The 18,946-nt window shown below is 45.8% G+C and overlaps 1 protein-coding gene across 1 annotated transcript in view; it reads left to right on the forward strand.

The window, feature by feature from the left end:
* The window catches only part of COL9A3 (collagen type IX alpha 3 chain), a 40,330-nt gene that overhangs the window by 12,181 nt on the left and 9,203 nt on the right, over window positions 1–18,946 (forward strand). The window contains exons 7-25 of the mRNA XM_033010411.2: window positions 227–262; window positions 867–890; window positions 1,414–1,467; window positions 2,090–2,143; window positions 2,906–2,947; window positions 4,339–4,395; window positions 6,070–6,123; window positions 6,591–6,644; window positions 7,218–7,271; window positions 8,041–8,094; window positions 9,213–9,266; window positions 9,693–9,746; window positions 10,044–10,097; window positions 10,709–10,762; window positions 11,514–11,558; window positions 12,529–12,582; window positions 13,011–13,064; window positions 15,978–16,031; window positions 16,795–16,866. Of these exons, the coding sequence (XP_032866302.2) occupies window positions 227–262; window positions 867–890; window positions 1,414–1,467; window positions 2,090–2,143; window positions 2,906–2,947; window positions 4,339–4,395; window positions 6,070–6,123; window positions 6,591–6,644; window positions 7,218–7,271; window positions 8,041–8,094; window positions 9,213–9,266; window positions 9,693–9,746; window positions 10,044–10,097; window positions 10,709–10,762; window positions 11,514–11,558; window positions 12,529–12,582; window positions 13,011–13,064; window positions 15,978–16,031; window positions 16,795–16,866 (978 nt within the window). The remainder of the gene's footprint in view (window positions 1–226; window positions 263–866; window positions 891–1,413; window positions 1,468–2,089; window positions 2,144–2,905; window positions 2,948–4,338; window positions 4,396–6,069; window positions 6,124–6,590; window positions 6,645–7,217; window positions 7,272–8,040; window positions 8,095–9,212; window positions 9,267–9,692; window positions 9,747–10,043; window positions 10,098–10,708; window positions 10,763–11,513; window positions 11,559–12,528; window positions 12,583–13,010; window positions 13,065–15,977; window positions 16,032–16,794; window positions 16,867–18,946) is intronic.

Genomic DNA, 18,946 nt, shown 5'->3' on the forward strand with positions numbered 1-18,946 from the left:
TTTTTTAATCAAGTAATTAATCAGAAATGACAGAGTCATTATCCATAAGTTACTGTCCTTGTATTTGTGAATTCAGCTGAGCATCTCCAGTTGCATGCTGTTTCTGTAAGACACTGCTGGAGTTTTCAAGCAAAGATTGGTGTCAAGGAGAGCAGGCACTGGTGTCTACCCAGATGGAGATTTCTTTTTTATCCCTGCTAATTTTCACTCTGTTTTATTCCTGTAGGGTGCATTAGGACCTGCCGGGCCACCCGGACCAGCTGTAAGTAACTCCTAGAATCGTGTATGTAAAGGTGGTGTGTAATACTATGCCAGAACAATCACCAGGAGAAGATGGGAAGCCTTGTATCCCAAACAAAGGGATCAAAGCCTGAAATACTGTTTGAAGTGTTTTAAATATGTATGTATGATGTGTTCTGGTAACACAGGGCCTGGTTTTAGTCTCTGAGGTGTTACCAAGCAAGCCAGCTTGGGATGAAGACTTAACGTATCAAATGCTATCAAAATTATTGGACTTTATCTAGTGTTTAATAAAAATGAAATAATAATAAAAAAAAAGTAGATAAACTAGAATGTTGCCTTCCTAACTGTCTGTGTCCTATTATCACATCGCTGTATGTGGCTTTACTCAGCGATGTCTCATAGGTAACAGAAATGTAAAGGGAATACAAATTATTAGAGGCAACAAAAGAATTCATCAAGATTCTACCTCTACTCTGATTACGAATTACCGTAATTGGGAACAGGGGAATGCCAAGAAAACTTAAAGAAAAAAAAATAGTTAAGCGGCATTTTCTGAGGTTTACTTTTTTCCCTGTATGTTGAGTTTCTAAGTGATCTTTTACTGTTTTAAATGTTGTTTCCAGGGCAAAGGACTACCAGGACCTCCAGTAAGTAATGAGGCTCTCTTTTGAAAAAGAGCTTTAAATTATTACATACTGGCTTTATAGGATACTCTGAGTGTTACAAACCCACCCCAGGCCTTGGGTCCCATTCCTGTGCCAGGCAGAGAGATGTGGAATCCTCCAGGTCAGCAGCCTTGTGGGTTTTTTATGCTTACCCTAACCCCAGGGAAGCTGGCACTGATGTCAATTCAAGGCACAGCCACCTTGTAATCGTTGGATGCGACCAGTTCTGGGGCAGCTTTTGTTTGGTGGGTTCCTGGGGCATCTCAGAGCTGCCGTGTGTCAGAGGGGATGCAGATGTTGGCAACGTGTGGTGATGACAAGAGCGCACTCCGTGGGAGGGTGGGGCAGAGAGCAAGCTGTGCATTGGTAAACTGACCATTTGCGTCCAGGATTGGGCTCCTCAGGGGGGTTAGACAAATGAGTACAGCCAGACTGATTGTTTGCCCCGGGCTTTGTCAGCTATGTGAGGTCGCCATGGGTGTAAAGGCTCTTCTCTTTTCAACAGGGGCCTCCAGGACCCAGTGGGCTCCCAGGTGGAAATGGATTTCGGGGTCCTTCTGTGAGTTTCTCCTACCATTTGCTCCTCATTTACTGATCATGCCACAGCCACAGAGGAATGAGCTTCCCTCTACAAGCTCTACAGATGCCCACAGGCAATCCTGTTCCTTATATCAGCTTGTGTAGGGTCACCCCAGTCAACCAGTGCAATGCCAAAGGTGTGTGACTGCTTGCAGCCGTATCTTCCTTTATGAGTAAGGACAAAAGAGCAGCCAGTGTCACGAGAAGAGAGGTCCGTTACCAACTGGTGTGTAATTTCAGCACCTTCAAAAGAAGCTACTGAACAGAGTGGGTCTGATCTGAGGGAGCCTGTTCTGGAGAAGCAGACCATCATTTTTGAGTGCCACAGCTCCACTGGAGAGGTACAGAACCAGTGGAAGCAAGGATGTAGGTGCAGGGTTATGTTCTTCTCTCCTGATCCCTATACTTCCATATGTTTCTGCTGTTCTCTTTGCAATCATAGAAGCCTCTGCAGAAAGAAAGGTGCAGTTTAGTCCCATTAGAGATAGCTTGCTCCACATTCACAAATATGCAACGGTATTTGGTAGCCACCCTTCTTCTCCCTTTGCATTTTCATTTAAATGGTTGAGAAGGGGAGTTCTTACTATTTTCACTCTTTTTAGGGACCTTTTGGCCTGCCAGGATTCCCAGGGCCTCCTGGACCACCTGGACCTCCTGTAAGTTGAGACTTGGAAATAAATGTGAGAAAATTCCCAGAGGGAGTCCAGAATTTTCTTCTAGCTGCCAGAACGTGCACTTTTTATTTGCTGTGATTGCCTTGAGCGCTCCCTTTCCTGGCTAAGTTTCACCAGGCCATAAACACTGTGCCCCGAGGGGAGCAGTGACTTCTCACTGGCTGCACTTCGGTGTGTTGACTATCTCCTGTTTATTGTCAGTGCTGGGTGGGTGGAGGAACCCACTGACATCCAGGATTTATGGCACAGATGGATTGCAGGGTGGGCTTTGAGTTCTCTCAAGGTTTTTTATGGCTGCTTGGACCATGATGTGTTCTTTGTAGGGCCAGCAAGGGGGGGCCTGAAACCAGCAAGTTTCTGGTTTGGGTTTGCTGCAGTATCTCTGGAGGGTTGGGGAGGGATAGGGAGGTCTTTCCCAAGGAACTTCCCTGGCCAGAAGGGGAGAGCCCAGCACAGCTGCTCTTCTCAAATTGCTGCCTTCATCACCTAAGGCTGAAGGCTCTTCCCCCAGGTCATCTGTGCATCTCCAGAAGACAATTACACCCCCTGACGTCTCTGGTTTGAGGACTGGTGCTGCTCATAAACACTCTGGGTTCAGGCACTGTATTTTATGCTGTGGGGCTGGGTATCTGCCTCGTGCCAATCCAGCTGAGCTGGGTCTGTAAAGTGCATTTTCTAGAAATTGTATTTCTTCCTGCTCTTTGTCCTTGATGTATTTAAAAGACCACATTTCATGAATTGCAGGGTCTTCCAGGTGCCCTTCCTGATGGCGGTGGGGACCTTCAGGTAGGTTTTTCTTTACGTAGCATGAAAATATTATTTGGTTTAATCCTTGATGTGACTTTTCAGTGGCATACTTGGGTGACTGTCAGACCATTTAACATGCACGGTTCAGACCTGCAGACATGGGTCTAAACTGCCATATTGCAGAATGCATAAGCGTTGTGTGCATATTTACAAGACTGAAATGTTCTTTCAGGGAGGTAGATGTGCTAGTGCTGATTTTTTTCTTTGATCTTTGCTTTCCAGTTTACTTTTGAAACTGCAGGTTTTGCACGCATTCTTCATTTACAAAACAACTTTAGCATTTGGTAAATGACAACAGCCTTTCACACATCTGTTTCCAATCCTGCTTTGCAAGAGAAAAGGTTGTGCGTGTAGCACTGTTTATTTCCATGGATGGCGGCACTGGGTTCCTATGGGCATGTGCTTTGTTTAAACTTCCTTCCTTACGAAAAAGTCTTAATTCCGTTCTTTCAAGGGAATGAAAGGAGTGTTAAGTCCATGAACGATGGAAGTGACATTTCCAGATTTCACAGCTGTTGTTGTGACAGCATCTTTGGTTTTCTAATTGGCGTGCCCCAGAAAAGCTCAGAGTCAGTTTAGAATGCCTTATGGTAAATCACATGGAAGTTAATAGAAAAATTATACTATTTCTGCAAGTTTAATTTAAGTTACCCTGTGGAATATACTAGAAAATTAAATTTCTGCTACAGAGGTGTTGCCTTAGGGTTTAATAAAAGAAAAAACAAATGAAAGAAAAGCTGCAGAAGAAAATCTCATTCCCTATTTATAGTTCTTAGAGTATGGCCTTTTAAGTCCCCATTAAATTGTCATGCATGTTCTGATTTGTTCACAGTCAAACTAGAGTTCCCACCAGGGGCTCACCCACCCCTAGACATCTGCAGATACCAGCTTATTGGTATTTGGGTTAATTTTTTATAGGTCCCCTTCTGATAAACTCTAGTGCTTGTCCTTGTTTCAGTTAGGTGAGTTGTCTAATGGAAATCAGTAGGGGTCAATGAATGCATAGATTTAAATACGTTCCTAATGATTTACAAGATACCCATTCAGGCTTCACTGGGAGCAGTGGTTCTCCCAGCATTTTGGACTGTGGACCACTGTCAGCCTTCAGAATTTCTCACAGTCCATGCCCAAAGTGAAGCAGACCATTCATAAACCATTATTTTGTGAGTTACTGGGGGCCTGAGGACCTTTTTAGGATCCTCTGCCCTAGGGAAATGCCAGTGAATACATGATGCTAAGAATTAATTAGATTTAGTGGATTTAGAGCCAAAACCCACGTGACCTTTTCACCTCTCCCTAGTAATGAAACCAGCCTCCCTGGATGTGCTGTGTGTACTTGATAAACCAAAGAGTGTTTCTGTTCCTCACAGTGCCCAGCCCTGTGCCCACCGGGTCCTCCAGGTCCCCCAGGAATGCCAGGGTTCAAGGTAAGAAAAATACCACCTGCAGATACAAGGGTCTGTCTCCCAAAAGAATTACCACTGTGAACCCCTGGGATTAAACTGGTTTGTATACAGTACAGACCTCCTGCAGGCTCCAGCCCTCTCCGAACCAGCCATGCATTTGCCTGGGATTTATGCTGTCGAAACGGGAAACCCCTAAAGAAGCCAGATATGAGACAGGAGGAGGAGGAAGGACCTGATCCTGCCCTCTTTGCGTGCTGTTCCCCGACCCGTAGCAATAGCTGCTCTGCCACTGACCTCAGTCCTGCAAAGTGTGAGCTCTCTCCCTTCACCTCCAGCCAGAGGCTTTATGTCCGTCACGTACCTGCCCTGCGCCTGCAGGCGCGTTGCGTTGTGGCTTCATCCCTTGCAGGATCACAGCCTTTGTTAGATGGAAGATTTAACTTCAGCCATCTGTTCCTATGAATGAAATTGAACCCTTGGCCTAGGGTGAGCACAAAGATTAAAAGGCCGTGCAAGCCTTGTGAGGCTCAACTGATGAACCAGAGCAAGCAGAGCACAGCTCCAGAACGATGTGCTGCCTCTTCAGACTTGAGAGAGCTGTAAAAATCTCACCAGTTCTTAATTTGTCATCACAGACCCTGTAAACACAGAGGTACACATTTTACTGTAGCAAAACGTAACTTACGTGATTAAATACAATTTAATTGTCATTTTATACCCAGTGTAGCACCAGGCAGCTTTCTATTTATGTTATTTGATTCTGGTACATAAATTCTAGGTTGCAACCCTCAGGAAACCTCACTCAGAAGTTAAACATCTCCTTCTCAGTGATACACATGAATTCTGTACAGTAGGTTATACTCCAGCAGTGAGCTGAAGTAATAAGTTACTCGAGTATTTTAAGAAAGATTTAGCAGAAGTTGACAATGGGTGGAACATCTCCTGGGAAATGCTCTCAATTCCTTGTGAACTGACCTTTTGCAGGTCTGTTCGGTCTCTGAGCTGAGTCATAAATATCATTAGAAATACATAATATTTAGGGTATAACTATTCAAAATTCATAGCTTATGGAAATGGAAAAACCTGTGAAGGTCTCCAATTATAATGCAAATGATGCACAGGACCTTTTGCGTGGTGAGGAATAACATCTGCCATGGCTGAAATTAGTCCTGGGTCTCTCCCACAATAATAAGAAGGGAGCCAAGAAGCAAACTGAATCTATGTTTATATAAAAGATTTCAGTGGGACACGGATTTCTTTGCAAGCTAGATGGTGCAGACATTAAAGATGACTTAAACAAAAAGGGAGGTTAAAGATACAGAGTGGGGTTTTCAGAAGCGTCTTGGCCCCATTTTCAAAAGTGATGGGAACTGAGTTCTGGGCCCTGACCTGTAATTGAGAATTGCAGCCGGAGACCTGTTGCCCAGTCTCATCACAAGTTACTCTTGAAAACCAAATCTCAGCATTTCCTGCAACTAGATCAATTCTGACACAGTGATACCTAACACAGGAGTGGCGCATGGCTAATTCACCCCAGAAGTGACCTCCATTCGCATGTTTACAGCACACATATAGATTATTTTCCTAGTAAATCATTTTTGTTGTGTGGGTTTAGGTCTTACAGCTATCTCACAAAATTTAAATTTTGAAACAAGACTGTACTAGAATGTGGGTAATTGGAGCTCTTATTTCTAGGGACACACTGGCCACAAAGGAGAACCTGGCGAAATAGGAAAAGAAGGAGAAAAGGTAAACTTCAGTTAAAAGGGGGCGGGGGAGGATCTTTCTCTTTAAAATCACCTTAACGAATGATTTCTTCAAGAAGACAGGGAGCAATGAGGCAATTAGCTGAACAACAAGGAGAAGTTACTATGACTGAAGTGCATTGGCTCCCATTGCTCTGCACGTGTGACTCTGTGCTAATACTTCAAGAAAAATCATCTTCTCAATAATCATAATGTTAAGATCAGTTTGATAAGTTAACACCTATTGTTTCACATGCAAGGATGTCAGCTTGGGAGAAAGTCCTGCATTAATCACTCGGGTGTGTTCCTGACTGATCAGGTGCTCTTGCATGTAGAAGTTGCCTCTGATGAAGAAGCAAATTCTGAAGCAGAAATCTGGGCGGGGTGGAGCTCAAGGAGGAATAAGATGGGAAGGTCCCAGGCTTTGTGCTGGCTGTCTCTTCTCTTGTCTAATCAATTTTTCTCTCCCAGGGCAACCCTGGCCCCCCCGGTCCCCCAGGCATTCCCGGCAGCGTTGGTTTGCAGGTAACACCTACTCTCCAGACAGGTTCCCATGACCTTCCCGCCGTGAAACTCAGTGGTGCCATCAGTCACCTTGCCTTCCACAAACTGCTCTTGCCTCTGCAGAATAGCAGATGTGAAAGTTGATGCTGGGAAAAAAAAAAAAAAAAAAAAACATAAAAACAAACAAACAAAAAAAAAAATCGTGCTGGTTTCAGTGGGCTTTAATTCAGGTCCTGCTTTTGGTACCTCACCTCGGATGAGACATCCAGGTGATAGCTGCTGTCTTGCTGATACTCCAGTAGAGCACTGGACACCCTTTGGGTGGACCTGAGGCTGAGCTCTGGGCAGGCTTGACAGCCTGGCAGGGGGGCTGGAGAGAGCAGGCACTCTGTCTGCACACTGTCACTTGCTAAGAGGTTGTCATCAGCGGGTGACAAATGTCAGATGTCTTGCTTGTACTACAGAAGGCTGAGCTTTTTGCCCCTCTTCACTGTTTCTTAATATTTTCTGTGTTGATGAGTTGCTACATCATGCTGTTCTGCATTTTTATGTTTAACAGTGATTGGGTTTTAACTGATTTGTTTTCTTAATTAGGGCCCAAGAGGACTGAGAGGCCTCCCTGGTCCAATGGGTCCAGCTGGTGACAGAGTAAGAAAAACCTTCTTCTGATTGTTTTTGTTTTTGTTTTTTTTCCACCCTCCACCACCAATTTGTCTCGTGCAAGGTCCGGGTGACATTTGTCCTTATTGAAGACCACTGGGGAACTTGTAAAGATATAAAGTGCAGGTTTTTTCCTGCATCCTCCCCCCCAGCAGAACAACCTTCCAAAGTCAAGAGGAATCTACATACCTGAGGGATTGACAGGATAAGGCCCAGCTGGATTTAAGCATTCAGGACCAGAAGGAAAGAGTGCTGACCCTGAAAGACTGACAATGCTAAAGAATCTTGCAAAAACCTGAGAAGCATTTCATGAAAATTTTACTTTCTGTTCTGTCTCTTTACAATAAAAAGCCAAAGAATTGCTGATGGACAAAGATTTTTTTAGGACATTAAAAGTCTCCTCAGTGAGAACAGGGTCGTTCTCTAGCTTATCATGGCTTTGGACTTTTGCCAAGGTCCCTTGACTCAGCCTTTTGAATTTGATAAAGTCATGCATTTATTTAGAAACAAGTGTGTTACCAAGATAGCAAGGCCATGAATGATATCAGTGTATCACAGAGATAATGGTGGGGAGATCCAGCGTAATAACCTGCTTGTTCAGAGGGGGATCCTTTGCAAGACTGTACTGCAAATGAGCAAGAAATATGGGTTGTCTTTCCAGGACTTTTGTGTTTTCTTAGATTGCAGTATAAGGTAGAGATATTGTTACTCCACCTTCTGCCAGCAACAGCATTACAATGATGTATATTCTTTGCAGGGTGACATTGGTTTCAGAGGGCCACCTGGAATCCCAGGACCTCCAGGGAAACCTGTACGTATCTACTTCTCAGCATCTCTGTGGCCCTGCCTTCCCCAACCAAACCCTACAGTTTTTTCCTCCTGTACTAAACTTTTTGCTGCCAGTGAACAGGAGTGTGCTGACCGCCTCCATCAGATTATTCCCTTTGCCTTTTTCCCTGCACTTAGAGCAATGTTATTTTACCTGACCCAGATCTCATGCTGTCTTTCCCTCGTGTCAGAATAAGTTCACCACATTTCCATTGCTCTTCCCTGGAGCAGCAGCAGCTGTGGGCAAGCACTTGAGGGGCATCTGTGTTGTTCTTGGGAAGGAGAGTTTTGAGGAAGAATCAATAAGCGCCATCCTGGGCTTACATCCTTTGAGCCTGGTCTATTCCCAAGTGCCCACAGCTCACCAGGACTTTTGCTACCAGCAGGAATAGTTGTGTATTAGTCATGCAGTCCTCTTTTGCAGAGCTCTGGGGTAAAGTGTAGAACATTGACCCTGCACGCTTACCTCTGGGCAGACTCCTGTACCCTCCTTACTGTGCCCAAATACGAGACCTGAGCTTCAACTGCAGCATTGTGGCCCCTCTAAGAGCATTTTCCCCTGGCCTGCCAGCCAGCCTCTCCATTTTGTGGGTAATATGCATCCACTCCAGAGCAGGCACCTTCACCTGCCTACACCAGCCAACACGCCACAATCTGCATTGACCCCAGGGCAGCACCACCCTCTGGGGACCCATCCCTAGTCTTTGCAATTATAGAAGAAATTTGTCCAAACTAAAATAAAACTAGGTGCTTTCTGTCCACCAAACGTTTAATTATGCCTAGCAGGATCTAGACAGTAATACTAAAGTTTTTCTCTCACTCTGTTTCTGGTTAAATAAAATGCTTCATTAAATGAAGGGGAAGATGGTCTCTGCCCTGAGGGATTGTTGGCAAAGTCCCTGCTGCGATTCATCTGTGTGTCAGGAATTACAGAGTGTAACTGAGAAAGTACAGCCAAGCTCCTAGGGGAGTGTGTACGCTCACGGCTCTGCTAGCGCCAGCAGACAGCACAAAAACACCTTCATCATTTACACCCTCAAAACATTAGTCTTTGTCACTGTGTGATGAAGATGCCTAATGGGTTTTCCTCTTCTGTCATAGGGTGACCAAGGAAACAAAGGACCTCAAGGATTCAGGGGGCCCAAAGGCGATACTGTAAGTGCAGTAAAACACCCATCTGCTCAAATTTTGGACTCAAAGGACTCTGTTTCACAGGTTTATTGTGGCTTGACACCCCCCTTGGTTTATCTGAAAGGGAGGTGAAAGGGATGAAAGTATTCCTCTCAAAAATGAGATGTTTAAGTCTTGTTAAAGGTGCCTAAGTGCTGCTTATAGCCTTAGAGCACAGGGGTCAGATCTTACATCTCCATCCCTTAAAATGATCAAGAATTTTCCCAGATGCTACAGCCAGCACTGGGCCAGTTTTCTGGTGTGTCCTAAAAGAACCACCATACCTACATGGGCAGGGTAAGAGCCAGCACAAGCTCAATGAAATGTCCCTACAGAGTTGGAGTATTATCTTTGTTGACTGTTCTTAAGGGTTGTGTCCTGGATAACGCAGGATTTATTGTTGATTTCTAGGGTAGACCTGGACCAAAAGGAAACCTAGGGGCTCGTGGACTCATAGGAGAACCTGTAAGTCAATTAAATAGGATGCAAGTCTCGCTGTTGTCGTGCTTGCAGATGATGAGATAAAACTCAACAGGAAAAAAATTTGATTCTTACAGTCTTTGCTATCAAGCTTCTGCTCTGTGGGTCTCCATGACCTTCAGTGTAATCCCAGTTGGACTAAACCCTAGCTGTACTGTTGTTAATGAAAAATCTCCCAGTATAACTGGAGCTGGACCCATTGCCAAAAGGTTCTTTGATGTGAATGTATTTTGCAAACCACAGTCTCCTTATAACCTTAACCCACGTTGTGCATGGTTGCAGGGCATGCCTGGCAAGGATGGACGGGATGGAGCTCCTGGACTCGATGGTGAGAAGGTTTGTAAAGTCCTACTTAAACACTGCAGGAAAGATTTCCGTTACTGTCCCGTGTGTGTTGCCAAGCTACTGATGCTTGTCAAGAAAGGGCATGGCTGGAAAGCTTTTGTTTCTAAAAAAGCTTTCCAGGAGTGTAACTAATGATGAAGACTGAAGTTGCTTCTATTAATTAATCCCAAGGAAATTCCCTAAAGAAAGAAGACACGCATATGGGCCATGCGCATGTGATCTAAACTCAACTGTGTCCCTTTACCTAGTGGTTCCTGTTGGATGACTCTAGGCCTTCAGAGCTGTTGACAGAGACATCAGTTAAAATAAACAGTCTGTAGACAAAGTGCTGTCAGGTACTTGTTGCCTGGTTTTTGAACGGTGATCCCACAGGACCACGGGCCACGTGCTGCCGGGGAAGGCTGGGAGCTGCACAGGGGCTAGGGAAACACTTGGGAGCTCGGGGCACCCCGTGCCCACCTCTTGTAGGCACAGCAGCTTCTTAGTCCTGAACGTATGGGGAGGGAGAAGGTTACAAACGCCTGTTTGGGAATGTGTCCCCTACCTGTGTCAGGCCGTTTTCCAGTTCCAGAGGGTCCCTCCTAACCTCTCGATATCCACAGGGTGATGCAGCTCGCATGGGGGCTCCTGGAGAGAAGGGACCAAATGGACTGCCTGTGAGTATGGCAGCAGGACCCGTCGAACAGCAGCTTGGCCTGCCTGCAGAGATCCTTCCCGGGGAGAGGGGAGCTTCATCTTGTGCATTGTCTCACAAGGGGCCCCATTTAAGCCAGGAGGAAATGCACTTTTCCCACCGTACAAACGGGAGCAGTGTACAAGGCAGAGTGGAAAACATCGGGAGCAGCACCAAATACTAATACAGCAGTACCCTGGCTTTTGGCTGCTCTGGCTCTGTTTAAAATTTAGATTTGAGACGGATTTTCTCTTTCACATCCCAGTGACGTGCATCCCTTATGCAGGGAGGTAAAATCTGGGGTACAAACCACCATTAATTCAACAATAGTCTGAGCTCTGTCCCTGGCTTGATAGTGTTCATTGGCAAAATGTTTCATCTCTCCAGTCTTCCAACTATTTGAATAGAGGTAAAATATTCCTTTCTTCCTATCTTACAGAATATTTTGAACACACCTGGAGAGAGGTTTCTGCTGTGCAAAATGTTGCTGCTGCTGCTCTATTTGTATATTCCTCCTCTTTGCTCCTAATTGTCAAGGATTAGTGTATGTAGAGCTGCTAGTGCAGTGAACAAGAGGGAAATTGAAGCCATAATTTTCATGGTGAAAGCTGCAGAAATTTAAATCCTTCACTGCTTCAAGCAAACATTGCTCCTTGTATATCAAATCAGACCGGAATAACAAATTTAATAACTCCACTTCTTCTGACGTTGCTTTAATTTATTTTTCTTTTCAGGGACTGCCTGGAAGAGCAGGTATTAAAGGCTCAAAGGGTGAACCAGTAAGTGAATCTTTGTAATGGTGGGTTCTGATGTGGAAGCTACTAAACTTGTCACGGCAAGGCTTTTCACCTTTTGGGGATTGGTGCCTGCCAGCAGAGACCCTGGGAGGACGTACCCCAAAATGATGGTGTCGGTGTTCCTGCCAGGGCTGGGTTCCCCTGGCAGTGAGGAGCATTAGGTGTAACGACTGAGAGGGCTCTGCTCTTGCTGAGACACCTCTTAGACCTGGTTCAGTGGAGCCAGAGCAGATACACAAGAGAGTTGTCAGTAGTTTAGTAAATCTCAGAAGGAAGCATCCACCCTTTTGCCAAAGTGCCAAGAGCAGGCTGCATCTCTGGGGATCAAAAGGCTGAACATCTGCAAGCAGGAGCAGGATTATCTCATTTTGCCTTTTGGAGAGTTTCCCCCCACCTCAGGAGAAAAGCTTCCGCAGGGCTTTAGATTGGCACCTACCTGTGAGATAAAAGAAAATCTCAGACAGACCAAAGCAGTCCCAGTACAAAGCTGTTCTGGAAGTTGTCTTTTTTCCTGCCTTCTTCTTTTCTGAATTACCCCCTGTGCACCTGCATCGTTATTCTTGCTAATCCTCATGTGTGACAGCACGCTGCAGGAAGGTGTTTCTCCTTGCATAAAGATGATTGCAGGAATGAATGAACCGGGGTGTCCTGAGTGTGCCTCCCCAAAAGCATCCCTGTTTCGCTGGTGCAATTCAGTCCCAGCTGGGATGTGGTGGCACTGCCCTGGGGCGGGCAGCCCTCCCTGGTCGCTGCTCCCAGCACAGGACGTACAGCTCACCTCTTCTTTACATGGCAATTGCAGAGAGTTTTGTTGCCTTAAAACTGTAAAAGTTAAAAGCTGTTTTTATTTCCTGATCCAGGTTTTAACTCCCTCCTCCATTTGTTGCACTAGGTCGGACGGAAATGTCTCTGAAGTTATGCCTGAGCTGAGTGTTTGCTTTCTCCTCTGCAGGGCAGTCCTGGAGAGATGGGAGAGGCGGGTCCCTCTGGAGAGCCAGGCATCCCTGTACGTATCCCCATCATTCACACTTACCATGAGCTCTGCTGCGTGTGTTTGAAACCCAACTGCGGAGCTGGAGCTCGCGTGCTGCTTTCCCTGCCCAAATAAACTTTTCAGTCAGGCGATAGGTGCTGTGCTGCCTGCGACCCCTGCGAGCCCAGGGCGATGAGCTCTCCCCCCACGCCTGCACGGAGCTGCCCAGCGAGCACGATGCGAGCTGGACGGGCGGGCACCTCCGAGCACGGATCTTACACTGCAGCAGAGGTCAAAGCCCCCCGAGGCAGGCAGTGTGACCCAGGGGATGGGCCAACGGGGCAGGGAGCTTGGGATTGAAGTAGCCTGGGATCCAGGAATGCATTCTGACCCTGCGGTGGGCTGGGGAGGGTGGATTCGTGGCTCCTAAGTGGCACAGCTGACTTTGGTGTTATTGCCAGGGCGATGTTGGTATTCCTGGTGAGAGAGGTCTGCCGGGACCCAGAGGAGCAACTGTAAGTACAACACTGCTTGTAAATCAAATAGATGCTAAAACAGAGTTCAGGACGTGGGGATTACTCTCTGGCGAAAGTAAAAGGCCACTTTTGGTGTTGCCTCTGGGGAATTTTGGCAGCAGAGGAATTGCTCTCCCATAAGTGAGTCAAAATCCTGCTCTCGCTGACAGCTCCATGCAAATGCAAAGTGATTCCTCCCATTTCATTTGGCAAAGCAAGCTGCAGTTGTCCAAGAGGTTTGTGGAGCTGCTACAGTCAAGCAGGAGAAACTGGACAGTCAGCAATTCCCTCATCAGGCAATAATAAGTACCTTCAACTTGTGGTTAATGCGAGTCATCAACGAAGCAAAACTCCTGTTAAGCTCTTGCAGTGTACATTGCTCCCAGCACGTGAAACATTAAATCCTTCCCGTTCCTGTCTCGCTTCCCCTGGAGCAGTAGAGGCTCACTGCAAAACCTGCAGCAAAACTAGAAAGCCTGCACATTGCCACGGTGAATGACAAGGGCCTGAAAAGTGTTAAAAGGTTGGTAGACCTGTTGGGAATCTCTTGTTCTTGCTCATAGTCGCAAGCTTTTCCCAACTGCCTGAATGCCCCAGAGTTCACAACCATGCGGTGCAGCACCAGGACAGTTTTCAGGTGGGGAATCTGTTCACACATTTCCTTCTCCCACCCAGTACTTCAGCAGCGTTGTCTTGCTGGGAGTTTGTAGGGATGAGCCCCTAGGAAACAAAACCCCATAGGCAGCTTCAGCTTTTTTTTCACTTTTACTCTGTGAACTAACAACTTTTTGAAACTTCTGGGTTAGAAACCACCAAGGTCCTCAGTGGAGCTTTTTGTTCCTGCTTTCATTGTGTTCCCTGCATCATCTCAGAGACTGAGAAGTAAAGTGGAGTTGCAATGCAAACCTGAAAATAACTGCATGGCTACCTGCTGTGTCCCTGCTGAATAGCAGAGATTATAATAAATGATAGCAGGATGATAAAGACCTGATTTTGTTCACACTACTAAAAATGCTAGGATACCTTTTATTTTGTCACTTCCCAACTAGAGCTGCCATTGTGGTTGGCCCTGACCTTCTAGTGGTTTTGTTGGGCTTTTTTTCTTTTCTTTTTTTTTTTTCCCTTTTAATCTCATTTTGAAATCTAGAAGCCTACAGCAAGTCTAACATGATTTCTGGTATGTGCCACTTGGAAGAAATTGAACTGTATGATGATTTATTGTTTGTGAGCATCTGCTCTTTAAACTTCCAAGGAGAGGGAAATCAGCCTTAGAAATAAACTAAATTAATAATGTTTGCTTTTATGCCTGCAATTTTTCATCAAACTAGCTGGCCCCACAAAAGGTATCATATTATTAGAGCCAAAAATCAAATGCAGTCGAGCTAATTGCATTGGTGCAGGCTTCTGACGTGGGTGCAGTAGCAGCTGAACCCATGTTTATTTCTGAACTGGGTTTCTAATTTCTGATCTGTGTTATTAGAGTCCTCATTTATATGAAATATAGTTAAGCCTGGGCTATTCTAAGAGGCTTGAAGGATTTGTCTAGTGTTAAGGCTGTTTGGCTCAAAACAATTTGACTTTATTTAGCACAGCATACCCAGGGTTTCTTCCCATTCCAAGGCTGTCAGGTTCTATCAGGTCCCGCCACTTTTAAAGGCACCAGCAGAGCAATATTCGATGCAATTGAATATACCTTTCCTAAAGCTCTGTATTTGCAACTCTCAAAGTTCCTTTCTGAATTGCAAGCAGAAAAGAGAAGTGGAAACAGTAACTGCAGAAGTACCTGAGCAGTTCTATAGCCTTTTGCAGATGATGCAGACTGGGTCCTTCTGGGCAGCCCCTGGTTTCTGCACGAGGTTACGGCTGCGCTGATGTTGAGAGCCAGGAAGGGATAAGTTTGGGTCATGCATCGAGTCACACATGACATGAGGATTTCCTCTTCCTGACGACCAGAAAAAATGATGAGAGACAGTGGATGTTCAGATACCAGGGAGAATTTGTAGGGCTAACAATTAGGGAAAAAATACTTCAGGAAAAAACACAAATGCTGCTTTAACAGCTGGCACACCTGCGCTGCAATCCAGCAGAGAGCTGGTTTCTTGGGTACACTGGGCAGCCCGTGCTGACTGATCCTCTGCCTGGGGCAGCCAGTTGGGGGTTTATTTGTGTCCCTTAATGCTACACCCCCCAGAGACAGCTGTGAAAGGAGGCAAAGCTGAAGTCCCACCCTGTGACAGAAGTTTGCCTAAGGCATCTATTTCACAAAGACACTTTACAAAATGTGATTTAGAGGCCTAAATTACTTAGGGTGGTTTTGCCCAAGATCTTTATCGTATATGTGATTTTTCTCAGTAGAAAGCAATAGAGAATCCCAGTGCTAATGCTCACATTCTGTCTAGTGAGCCAGGCTCTTCAAAGCACCCGCACTAACAGCATAAGGCACTGCCTTTTTCTGTATTGCTGCTACCAAGTATGTCCAAGCAAGTGGATGCAATTGCCATTTTTCATTTCCAAGTGTGTGCAGCACATGTTTTACAGCAGTTTCTTACAGAACTGGATCAATGAAAAACATCATATTGGGATAGCAGATCCCCTTTAAAGTGTATTGTCTGTGCTCTGTCATACTAGCACTTTTTGCTGTCACTGATCTTTACTGCTCATGAGTACGGTATGTTCTTAAGCATTAATATATACAAACAAGCATTTCTGTTAATAATATTAACAAAGTTCAGTAAATGCCAAGCACCACTCTACAGTGGCTCATCAGGTTCAGCAGCGATGCCTCTGGGCCGAGCGTGCTGCAGCACAGAGCTGGATGCTCTCGCTCTGTTACAAGTCAGCCAATTTAATTACACAAGTGACTTACCCAGCCCTGAATTTTCTCCTTACTAAAGCTTTTCTTTCTTTTTTCAGGGACCACTTGGTCTTCAGGGCCCGATAGGAGCCCCTGGTGTCAGAGGTTTCCAGGTCGGTATGCTGACAAGGGTAATTTAATGTGCGTCGTGTTTTGGCAGGCCACTATTTTCTGCAAACCTCTGGCAAGACAATTGCATGATGGCAGCAAGTGGTAGGAAGAAATGTTTTTCTGTTTGCCAGAACCAGTTTGACACCTTTATTAACACAGTGCAGCTGGAAAAGCGCAAGGCCAGATAAGCTGCCTGCTGGAACAGTTTATATTTGGTGTTTGTTTGCAAAAGGAGGGTTTGACCTATGTAAAGACGCCTTAATTTCTCCTTGATCTGGACACCCCCAGCCTGTATGTTCTTCAGTGATCTCCTCGCTTCTGCTGCACTGGGGACTCTCATATTTCCTCCTCCCCTCTCCAAGGGAGCGTTCACAACCACTCTCCGTTCCCCAGTGAAACTGGCTGGAAACCAGTGGATGGTGCTATCTTCTGGGAGCATCATTTGCTCAAGAATCACGGGGGTGATCTTATTAGCGAAGGACCCAGGCCGGGCAAAGGCTGGAGCACCTTGGCGGGGTGAGGGACCTCGGGTGTGAAATGGGGCAGAAGTTGGAGTGAGCTGTACCACCCCCTGCAAGTGGCACCGGCAGTCAGCAAGCAGTCCCTGGGTCCTGGGGGAAAAAGGAGAGAAGAGAGGGAAATCATCTTTTTAAATACGTTATGGAGACTGGTGAACTTGGGGGCTGTTGAGACACACAGGGTTTCCTGGCACTGTAAGCTGTAGCTCTTTTTTTTTTTTTGTTTTTGTTTTTGTTTTCCTAACAGGGTCCCAAAGGTGCCAGTGGTGAACCTGGCCTTCCCGGTCCAACTGGAATTCGTGGAGAGTTAGGTGACAGGGTAAGGAGAAGACATCTGTAACTAATTCCTGTTTGGGAGATATGAAATCAGGGCGTAACGGGGCCCCCAAACACGGTGTAGCTGATGTCACCCCAGCACACACAAGCAGGCTTGGTAGAAGGTGGGTGCTTTGGGTGTCCCAGTCCATCCTCGGAGGCAGCTGTGTGCCCAAGACAGACGCTACAGCAGGTAGCAGGATTTGTGCATCCTGCCCCTTCTGCTCCTGTCCTTGTTTCTGTTTCAGGTCAGAAACTCCCACTATTTTTAGACAGGGTGGATTGTATAAAAGAGAATTTGGGATTCTGTCCTAGCCAGAATAGACAATTGTTTTGGGTGTCTTCCCTGCTCTGTATGCTGATTTCACCAAAGCCTTGCTCCCCGTGAGCACAGGAGAGCTGGTTCATGCATTTTTGTTACTCGATGATTGATGAGGTTTTCTGGATTTTTTTAAAATGACGGTTCGCTCGGCGATTTTCTTTCTGAACAGCAACACACCTGGGCCCCACACCTCAGAATAACTGGTACTTTTTATTTAAATGAATTCATTCTCATTTAAAAGAAGCCAACAGGGCGAAGTGAACAGCATTTGTTTGGGGCTTGCAGGAGAACAGTAGCTGTGTGTTCACTGGCTCCCTCGACTCCAGCTTTAAGGTGAAGTTCCTGTGTAAGCAATCGCAGTGGCACCACGGGGGTTTCACAATGGCCCTTCTGTGCTGGACCCAGGCAGGTTTAAAAAAGCCTCTTGGAGGGACCGTGAGCCTGGAAGAGTGAAACAGGAGGGTTATTGTGGAGCTGCGGGGTTCTGACTGCATTCAGGGCTTCTCTGCGGTGAAAAATGTACGGTCAGAGGGGAAGAGGCCCCTGCACAGAGCAGCCTGGTATCCACAGAGCTGCTCTGAGCAGAGGGGAGGGAAAATGTTATGCTTAAAGCAAAAAAAAAAAAAAAAAAAAAAAAAAAATTAAAAATCTAGGTTTTATTTCTAGCTCTGAAGTTAAGTGTAGTTACTCTACGATGTAATTGTTGACTGTTTCTGGATACTCTAGCTCGTTAATAAAAACCATGCTGTAGCAGGTTTGGGTAACGCTGGAGAGTTTTCACCGCCACGTATGCAACTGGTGCTCGGAGTAACTTCCATCTGCCCACCCAGTCCCACTGGTGTCGGTGACAGCCACGTGTGCCCACAGTCGTGGCAGCAACTAGGGCTGTGCCAGCAAGCAGCACTGCAAATTTCCACGCTTATTTATACCGGGCGCAAGATTTGGGCTGGGAAGAACCTAAAACCTCAAACTGTGTCGTTATATATTAAACCTTAAACAAACCCTCTGCTGCTGGGGGGGGGGGGGGTGTGTGGGGGGAGGATGGCATCTGCTGGGGGGTGGGCAGAGCTCAGCACATGCTGCCCTGGCTTTGCTTTTAATGCCAACCCGACCTGCTGGTCCTGATATGTGGAAAGAGGAGAACTGCAAATACAGGATCAGTCCGATTACAGCGTCCCAGCTGCAACTAACCCATCACGCTCTCCTGAAATCAATTGTGGCTTTTTTTTCCTCTGAAAAAAAAAAAAAAAAAAAAAAAAAAATCCCAAACTCTTGCAAGACTGTGTTAACGGGTACTGATGTGCTTTTTCACAGTCCTTGGACTGACTGTGGCCAGGAATATAAACCAGCTTATCAGTAAGTGTATTTGCTGGCATGAAAAATACAAGAGATTTAGTGTGTTTGACCGTAACGTATAAAATAGCATTGAAATGATATATAAACCATCTTGTTGGAGTGGGATACTGGGGAAGGGAAAGATTTGACTGTTATTACTGACTGAGGTAGCAACTGGCAAATATGTTTCCTAAGGATTTTTATTACAATCAAATTTCTGAGCTGTCTGGGGCAATGTCTCTCACAGCTCTGCACTGGCATCACTAGATGCTTGGCCAAAATGTTGGTTGTGTTTAACTGATAGGGTGACACAAATGAGAGGATGGCCAGTGGTCGTGGTGCTCCAGTCGTTTGTTCTGCTCCTAGGAATTACTACTGCTGTAAATTACAGTTTTGAATCCAAATCTTTTGGGCTTAGCTTTTAAGG

This window comes from Tyto alba, unplaced genomic scaffold (assembly GCF_018691265.1).
Source record: "Tyto alba isolate M040663 unplaced genomic scaffold, T.alba_DEE_v4.0 Super-Scaffold_33, whole genome shotgun sequence".
In the NCBI taxonomy this organism is placed as follows: domain Eukaryota; kingdom Metazoa; phylum Chordata; class Aves; order Strigiformes; family Tytonidae; genus Tyto; species Tyto alba.